The 9,195-nt window shown below is 42.9% G+C and overlaps 1 protein-coding gene across 1 annotated transcript in view; it reads right to left on the bottom strand.

The window, feature by feature from the left end:
- FRRS1L (ferric chelate reductase 1 like) overlaps nucleotides 1–9,195 on the bottom strand; it is a 26,689-nt gene that overhangs the window by 17,107 nt on the left and 387 nt on the right. The window contains exon 2 of the mRNA XM_004372185.2: nucleotides 9,122–9,193. Coding sequence (XP_004372242.2) covers nucleotides 9,122–9,193 — 72 coding nt within the window. The remainder of the gene's footprint in view (nucleotides 1–9,121; nucleotides 9,194–9,195) is intronic.

Below are 9,195 nucleotides of genomic sequence, written 5' to 3'. Positions count from 1 at the left end.
ATATATATATATATATATTTTTTTTTTAAATAAAGCATCACCCACACTTCCCTGGCACACATCTATGCACTTTGGATAGTCCACTTCCTCTATCCTAGATGTTGATCACGTTCAAAAACACAACTCTTAACTCTTCACCACCTCTGAGTAATTGGGCCAAAAGCATTACTTTTTCTAGTTTTACTCTTATTTTATGCTAAGTACTACATCCACTTCAGTACTACAGACTGAGTCCTGCCTTCGATTAGGTTTTTTTTTTCCTCTTAATATTTATTGAGCAACTGCTTAATGCCACAAACTATGTTAAACATCTTCATATATGTTCCTCCTTTTACTGCTCACCACAATCCTGAGGCCATTTATTTTCTCAGAATATTTATCCAGGAATGCAAGGACTACTTGCATGGTTTTTAAGATTCTTTAGATGACTAACAAAAACAATCTCTTTTAAGGTTGCTGATTCAGTTCCCAGTCTTATTCCATTTTTTAAAATGTTATCCTTACTACTCCCTAGCATCTGGCATAATATATTGGCATATAGCAGATTTCCAGCTCAATAAATGCTGGTTATTATTATTATTACATTTTGTAAACTGGCCTGAGAACTTATCACCATTGAGTAAGAATGTCTCCGTAAGAGAAGTAGGTTCCCAAGCTCCAAACAGGAGCATGTTCAGAACAAAGCTCACTTGTAAATGCACTAAATCTGTTTATTAATGTTGACAAATGGCTTATTTCTCAGGGTTTTTCTAGCACTGCAGGAGAAAGGACATGGCAGTCTGCTTCCGTAAAGATTTACAACCTCAGAAACCCTATGGGGTCGCTATGAGTCGGAACTGAGTTGACAGCAGTGGGTTTGGTTTTTTGGCTTTCTAGCACTAGTTTTTCTATAATCTTATGTGCTTTTCAAACTTGGAATGAAAACTTGTGTTCTGTCAAATGCATTTATTTGTGAATCTTTTTCATAATTTATTTTCTCTTGTTTTGGAAGTGGAAGGATATTAAAAATTTTCCTCGAAATTAAATGATCTCTGACTCTTGGCATAAAATAAGTTTGGGCCATGTGCCAGTTTTTAAGCTCTTGTCTCTGAGCTGCAAACCCAGTGTTCTACAGCCAGCTGAGAACAGATCGCTGCTCTGGGAGGTCTCTCCCCGAGTTTCTAGGTTCTGATAACCTCAACTCATTCCCTTTGATGCCCCAGCTCGCTAGCCCCAGGGGTGGTAGCTGCTTCCTGCAGTTACTTTCTCTATTTTACTTTCTCATATTGTCCTTGTCTGGATTTGCTAGTAAGGTGATGCTATCCTCATAAAATGCGTTGGGAACTATTTCCTCTCTATCCTTTGAAATAATATGTTTAAGGTTGGCATTAACTGTCCCTTGAATGTTTGGTAGAACCGTCTGAGCCTGGAGCTTTCTTATTGGAGGATTTTTAACTGACTCAATTTCTTCGATGGATACAAAATCATTCAGGTTATAAGTTTTCAGGTTTTTGGCATAAAGTTGTTCATTGTATTCTCTGATTAGCTTGCTTTTTAAAAATCTGTTTCCTTTTTTAAATTGAGATATAATTTACAAAGCATAACATTTATCATTTTAAAGTGTACAATTCAGTAGTTTTTAGTTCACAAAGTTGTGCAACCATCCTAACTATCTAATCCCAGAACATTTTCCACACCTCAAAAAGAAATCCTGTATCTATAAGCAGTCATCTCCATTTTCCCCCTTTCCCCATCCCCTGGCAACCATTAATCTACTTTGTCTCTCTATATTTACCTATTCTGGACATTTCATATAAATGGAATCAGACAATATGTGGTCTTTTGTGTCTGGCTTCTTTCACTTAGCATACGATTTCCAAGGTTCATCCATGTTGGAACATGGATTAATACGTTAACTCTTTTATGGCCGAATAACATTCCATTGTATGGGTATACCACATTTTGTTTATCCATTCATCAGCTGAGAGATCTTCAGGCTGTTGCCACTTTCTGTCAGTATGAGTAACACTACTATAAACATTCGTGTACAAGTTTTTGTGTAAACATCTATTTTCAATTCTCTTGGGTATACACATAGAAATGAAACTGCTGGGTTATATGGCACCTCTATGTTTAAATTTTTAAGGTATTGATAAAATGTTTACCATTTTAATTCTCACCAGGAACACATGAAGGGTCTGATTTCTCACTTCCTTACCAATACTTGTTGTTATGGATTAAATTGTGTCCCCCAAAAATGTGCGTCAACTTGGCTAGGGCATGATTCCCAGTATTGTGCGGTTGTCCACCATTTTGTGATCTGAGGTAATTTTCCTATGTGTTACAAATCTTAACCTCTATGAGGCAAGATTAGAGACAGTTATGTTAAGGAGGCAGGATTCCATCTACAGGATTAGGCTGTATCTTAAGTCAATCTCTTTTGCGATATAAATGAGACAATCCAGCAGAGAGGAGAGGGACCTCATGCTACCAAGAAAGGAACCAGGAGGGGAGCATGTCCTTTGGACTCAGGGTCCCTTCACCGAGAAGCTCCTAGACCAGGGGAAGATTGATGACCAGGATCTTCTCCCAGAGCTGACAGAGAAAGAAAGCCTTCCCCTGGAGCTGGCACTCTGAATTTGGACTTCTAGCTTCCTAGACTGTGAGAGAATAAATTTCTCTTTGTTAAAGCCATCCACTTGTGGTATTTCTCTTATAGCAGCACTAGATAACTAAGACACTTGTTATTATCTGTCTTTTTTACTATAGCCATCCTAGTGGGTATAAAGTGGCATGTCATTGTGGTTTTGATTTGCATTTCCCTAATGACTAATAATACTGAGCATCTTTTCACGTGTTTACTGAACATTTGTAATCTTCTTTGGAGAAATGTCTCTTCAGAGCCTTTCCGCATTTTTAAATTAGGTTATCTATATTTTTACTGTTGAGTTGTAACTTATTAGTTCATTAACCTCTATGTCTAAGGTTGTTCTTAGGTGCCATTGAGTCAGTTCCGAGTCATAGCAACCCTACGTACAACAGAATCAAACACTGCCTGGTCCTGCGCCATCCTCACAATCGTTGCTTTGCTTGATCCCGTGTTGCAGCCACTACATCAATCCATCTCATTGAGGGTCTTCCTCTTTTTTGCTGACACCAAGCATAATGTCTTTCTCCAGGGACTGGTCCCTCCTAATCAAATGTCCAAAGTATGTGAGACGAAGTCTCACCATCCTTGCTTCTAATGAGCATTCTGGCTCATTAGATAATACACCATGTCTAAGGTTATTTCCTCCTTTTTTATTCCTATATTATTTGTGCCCTCTCTTTCTTGATCAATCTTGCCAAAAATTTATCTATTTTATTAGTATTTTCAAATAATCACTTCTGGCTTTGTTGATTTTCTTTACTGAATATCTGGCTCCTATGTCATTAATTTCTGCTATATATTTATTAGTTTATTATTTGTATCCTTCTACCTTGTTTAGATGTATTTTTTTTCTAACTTCATAACATTCACCAGTTCTTTTCTTATATCAGCATTTAAGCTCAACAGCCAACGGGCTCCAGGGGTTTTCACCTGCATATTATACCAGCAAATCAATTCCTTTTGTCTAAGACCAAGCTCCCACACCTCCCAAATGTTCCTCCTCCTATGTTTTCTATCTTAGTGAACAATTCCACTACCCACTCAGTCTCTCAATCCCAAAACCTCAGTCCTAGATTTCTCTTCTACCCCACCTGGCACACTTACTCAGTCATTGTATCCTGTTATTCCTACGTCAGACACCTTTTGACTATTGTGTTGCTGTTTGTCATCGTTAGGTGCTGTTGAGCCAGTTCTGACTCACAACGACCCTATGTACAACTGAACGAAACACTGCTCGGTCCTGTGCCATCCTCACAATCGTTGTTATGCTTGAGACCATTGCTGCAACCACTTTGTCAATCCATCTTGTTGAGGTTCTTCCTCTTTTTTGCTGATCCTCTACTTTACTAAGCATGATGTGCTTCTCCAGGGACTGGTCCCTCCTGATAACATGTCCAAAGTACTTGAGATGAAGTCTTGGCCATCCTAGCTTCTAAGGAGCATTCTAGCTGTACTTCTTCTAAGACAGATTTGTTTCGTTCTTCCGACAGTCCATGGTATATTCAATGTTCTTCGCCAACTCCATAATTCAAAGGTGTCAATTCTTCTTCAGACTTTTTAATTTATTGTCCAGCTTTTGACTATTGTGCAGGCTTCGATCTGGTTCCCCAGTTTCACTTTGACCCCTTCCTCCGTGTACCATCTTTCTAAAACAGAATGTGATCTTGTCACTCCACTGCTTAATTAAAGACCTATTTCCCCATCCACACCATTCTATCTCCCCTACACTTACTTGTCTTCCTTAGCCTAGAGCTATATGGGTCGAACCACCCAGACATGGCCAGCTTCTCCCTCTCCCTTTAGCTCTGTCCACTCTCCCAGTTTTCATTATTTATTTAGGTTTTTTTTTTTTGACTTTCCATTTTGATGGTGCTTTTTTCTCTCTAAAATGCAAACCTGTATTGAGACTAATACTGGTCTGAGACTACATGATTTCTGTAGGCCTTCCAACTGTATGAAGACATCTCTTTCCTTCTTCTCTCATATGCTGTATAAACTTTTTCAGCAACTATTCTGTTTTGGAGAATAATTAGAACCATTTCTTTTCTCCCCCTCACTTCTCTCTTATCCTTTTCTCCCTTCAGATATTCTTATAGCATGAGAGGTACTTATTTTCTTGATTGATTTTCCAGGTTCTCAATATGGTTTTGTGGTTCCATTATTGTATAATTCGTAGAAACTATCTGTTCCGTTTTTGCAATCCCTTGAGCCTGTTTTGCCATACTCCATTGGATGGTTAATGGTTTTTCATTTGCTATTTATTGCTTCTAATTAATTCCTTGGATCACGGCCTTCAGGTATTAATTTAGTACTTGATTCCTTGAAGTTTTAACCAGAAATAGTCTGGTCACATTATTCCCTTCAAATCTCTGAGAACTAACTGCATCAGCCTCTTTTCTCTTTCTAGACTGCCTGAATAATTGCATCTACTTATCAGAGTCATATAATGAAGTAAATATGTCAAGACACTTTGTATAGTGTCAAGCTCCACACAAACATGAACGCCTGTTTAACACAGCTTTCATCGTGGCATTCCACACTGGCTGGGAACCTGTAGTGATCCAACTGCCTATCAAGTCCAAACCCTTCAAGTTCACTCATAAAAACACCTAAGTCTGCCCAGGGGCATACCAGGGGCCCATTAACTACTAAGCACCTTCCGGCTTGCATGGAGGAAGGTACAAACCAGCTCAATTGTATGTATTTGCTAATTTGTGGTGAGCAATTTCACATGGGTTTCACCACGTCTCTGGCAGGTGAAACTGTGCACTGCAGACTGATGGGAAAGCACAATGGGGCCCGGTTCACCTTGCTTATTGGGTAATCAGGCCCAGGGGCAATCTCTAAACTGCACCCTCCCCATTCTAGTGCCTAGGGGCAATCTCTAAATTGCCACACCCACCCACCCCTCCCCTGCCAAATTTCATGAAGTATAGGCGTTGACAGCAGCCACGAAAAGGCGAAGCCAGCGCTCCCGCGGCCCCTCGCGCCTTTTCCCGCCGCACCCACGTCCAGGGCTCGACTGGCTGACAGGGAGGCTCCAGGGGCGCGGCGGTGGGAGCAGCGAATCCGGGTGAATTACCCTGGCCGACCTCGAGAGCAGACAGCAGCACAGGCTTTCTGGAGCTGCTCAAGTCCTGCAGAGTTTGGTCTTGGACTTATCTCTGAACCGCGTGGTGTTACCCCCTCTGACAGTGTCATCCGGTGTGGTCCGCACCCCTCATACCCGCCTACGGACACCACTGGCGACTCGTTGGACATGCGAGAGGGTGTGGGCAAGTGCCCCCCTTTGCCCGCCCTCACACCTTTGACTCTGCCTGTCCAACTGCATTTCCCAATGATGTCAATATGGACCCTCCACTCCATGTAGGCTGGACACCTTGCATCACGTTATCCTTAAAGTCAATCAACAAACCCACACAGTTCTCTCCTACCTTCTAGCTTTGTGACTTTAGCTAAGGCCTTTAAGTTTTTGTGGCTCAGTTTCCTTATTTCTAAAGTGGGGATAATAGTAGTATCTAACTCACAGGGTTTTTTTTAAGGATTAAATAGTTAATATGGATTAGATCAGGTACTTAGTAAGCCATGGCACGTAGTAAGCCCTTATTAAAAGTTAGCTCCAATTATTGGGCTAGATTCATGAAGATTAAAAAAAAAAAACCCCACTGCCGACAAGTCACTTCGGACTCATAGTGACCCTACAGGACAGAGTAGAACTGCCCCCACAGGGTTTCCAAGGCTGTAAAGCAGACTGCCACATCTTTCTGCCACGGAGCCCCCAGTGCGTTTGGAGCCCCCATTGCGTTTGGAGCCCCCAGTGTGTCTGAACTGCCGACCTTTTAGTTAGCAGCTGAGCGCTTTAACCACTGTGCCACTAGGGCTCCTTCATTAAGGATACAAAGATAAATTACATGTATAAAGTGTCTATTCAAGACCCACAGAGCCAAAACTCAAGCCCAAGGTGATCTAACAGAGGTACTGCCCTGAGAGGCCCACCCCACAAACATCCCACCAGCACCCACGGTAGCAGGATCTGCATCTGAAGAGGAAGCAAAACTGTCAAAGAGCAGGAGAAAAATAGACAGTTAAAGCTCAGAGTGGAGGGAAAAGTGAGAGATGGTTGTAAAAGGAAGCTGAGCCAGAGCCAAACTTCTAGATAAAGGAGTTGAAAGAAGCTTCATTTAGGGAGCAGGTTGGAATCATCACAAATTTTTAAGCGCAACAGCAACAGGGTTTGAGCCAGGCCTCAGAAAGGTTAGGTTGGTTGTATGTGCAAAAAGGGTAGAAGCAGCAAGCAGACAAACACGGGATTTTTATGCACACACTGCATGCCCTGCTGCCCCTGCGCAGTCACCTCACCCGAAATGTCCCCTCCCTTCTGTCTCTCCAGAGTCTTCCATACTTTCCAGCTGGGCTCTCTAAAACCTCCCTTGATGGCTACAACCCACTCTGATGTCCATATTCATAGAACTGTCTCAACGATACAATTAGCACTTCATCCTCTCTAAATATACAAACTGACACATAGACTCTGACCTTGTTCTTCATTTCTTAAGTACACGTACTCAATCAGCAGATAAACTCTCACATGCCATGTTTTAGTCAGCTGGCAACTCAATGGGCTTTGGAATACTTATTCTTTTCCAGAATGATGAATTCTGCTTCTATTTGTTGTCTCTTCCTTGTCTTCTCCTCACTCCCATTCTCAACTTCTCCCTGTCCACCTGGCTGCCCGGCTAGAAGACTGCATTTGCCAGCAACCCTTGCAGCTAAGTCAATACGAGCATCCGTGATCTGTGTGCAACTAGCCTAAAAGGTAATTTCTCACTCTGAAAATCCTGTTTCCTCTTCTCTCAAGCTTGAACCATGCTTGAACAAGGACATGCAAGTGACCCAACTTCCATCACGCAGATGATGACAAAGATTTAGGGGATGGCGGAGCAGTAAGATGGAAGGAACCTGAGTCCTTGAATGACACTTTGGAACAAAGCTGTACCATCAGACCAGATCAGCCACTCTTAAGTGAGAGAAAAATAAACTACCTTACTTAAGCCATTGTATGCTCGGACCTCTGTTTCAGCAATTAAGCATCTACTCAACTAATAAACTTCCCAATATCCATTCTTTCCATGTTCCTTAGTACAATAATTCCAATATATGAACTGGGCACATTGCTTCCCAGATAAAAAGCTATATTTTCCAGCCTCCTTTGCACCTATACGTGACTATATAACTAAATTTTGGCCATTGAAATGTAAGCAGAATTGTTAATATGAAACTTCTGAGTAATCTCCTTATAAATAATTGATAACTTCTTCTTCGTGTTCCTCTTCTCTCCTGCCTGGAATATGGATGCAATGACTGGAGCTCAAGTAGCCATCTTGGACCATGAAGTTATATGCTAAGAATTGTGAAGAAGCAAAATAGCAGGACCCAGGGTCCCTGATGACCATGGAACTTTCATAACAGTTTTGAACTGCCTACTTCTAGATTTCTTTACATAAGCAAGAAACTTCTATCTTATTTATCAATGTTTGTTATCTGTAGTTGAACCTAATCCTAACTAACAGATACACCCAGCATCATACCAGTTGCTGGGACACACATTTCAAATCCCAACTTGATTCTTGGACATATCACTCTTAACAGAAGAAAATAAAAATCACTACTTTTAAAGTTGCAGAAGCAAGAGACCAGTTTCCATTCCTTATGAACAGAATCAGCTTTGACTTTTGTGCTCACAGAAGCAGCTTTGCAGGGAGGTCAGTGGTTGACAAACCCCCATTCTCTGGGCACAGCAGGCCCCAGCAAAGGTGGCTCACACCAGGGGACTATAACATGTGTAGTGACAGAAAAGAGATGGCATGGGAATGAGCAGATGTGACCCAGAGCTGATGCAGGGGTAATGAGCAGGAATAGAATGCTAACGTTGGGGAGCTAGCAATTCTGGTCAATACAGACAGAAAGGAAATAAGGGAGGATCTATCTTTAAGTTGGGGTCGGGATCTGGGTTTCTGCTTCCCACCAGCTGGTCCTATGAACATTCTGGCCAGTGAGGAGTCAGCCACGGCAACAGCCAGCCCTGAAGCACAACTCCCTCCATCCTCTGAGGGCCCTGGTCTCACACACTCTAGGCCAGATGGCGGCCTCCTCTTCTACTACGCCCGCCCCCGGTAGGCGTAGATGCTGGGAACTGGGGGAGCTTAGCGCAGCACCACTTGTCCGCAGGATCGCAGGACTTGGGTGACCACCTCCCGCTCCCAGATTCAGTCGCCTCACCTGTAAAGCAGTAGCAGGTGGAAGCCGCTGACAGCAAGCCGGACCCTTCCTCCAGGCCGGTGGGGATCTGAGCAGTGCGCTCTCCATCCCGGCCTCGGCTGCGTCAGAGCTGCCTCGGTTCCCATCCTTACTTCCACCCACAACCCCCGCTCTTGCCGGACCTCCAACCCAAGGCCTCACCTTCCGCAGCCCTTCACCCTCCCACAGCCTCACCCTCTTCGGACAGGTAGCGCAGGTCGTAGAACTCGCCGGCGAAGGTGCCGTAGGAGGAGTCGTGGCGCGGCGCC

The sequence above is a fragment of the Trichechus manatus genome, unplaced genomic scaffold, assembly GCF_000243295.1.
Source record: "Trichechus manatus latirostris isolate Lorelei unplaced genomic scaffold, TriManLat1.0 scaffold00016, whole genome shotgun sequence".
NCBI lineage: Eukaryota > Metazoa > Chordata > Mammalia > Sirenia > Trichechidae > Trichechus > Trichechus manatus.
The sequence above is the reverse complement of the archived record's forward strand: the minus strand, read 5'-3'. Positions and strand labels throughout refer to the sequence as shown.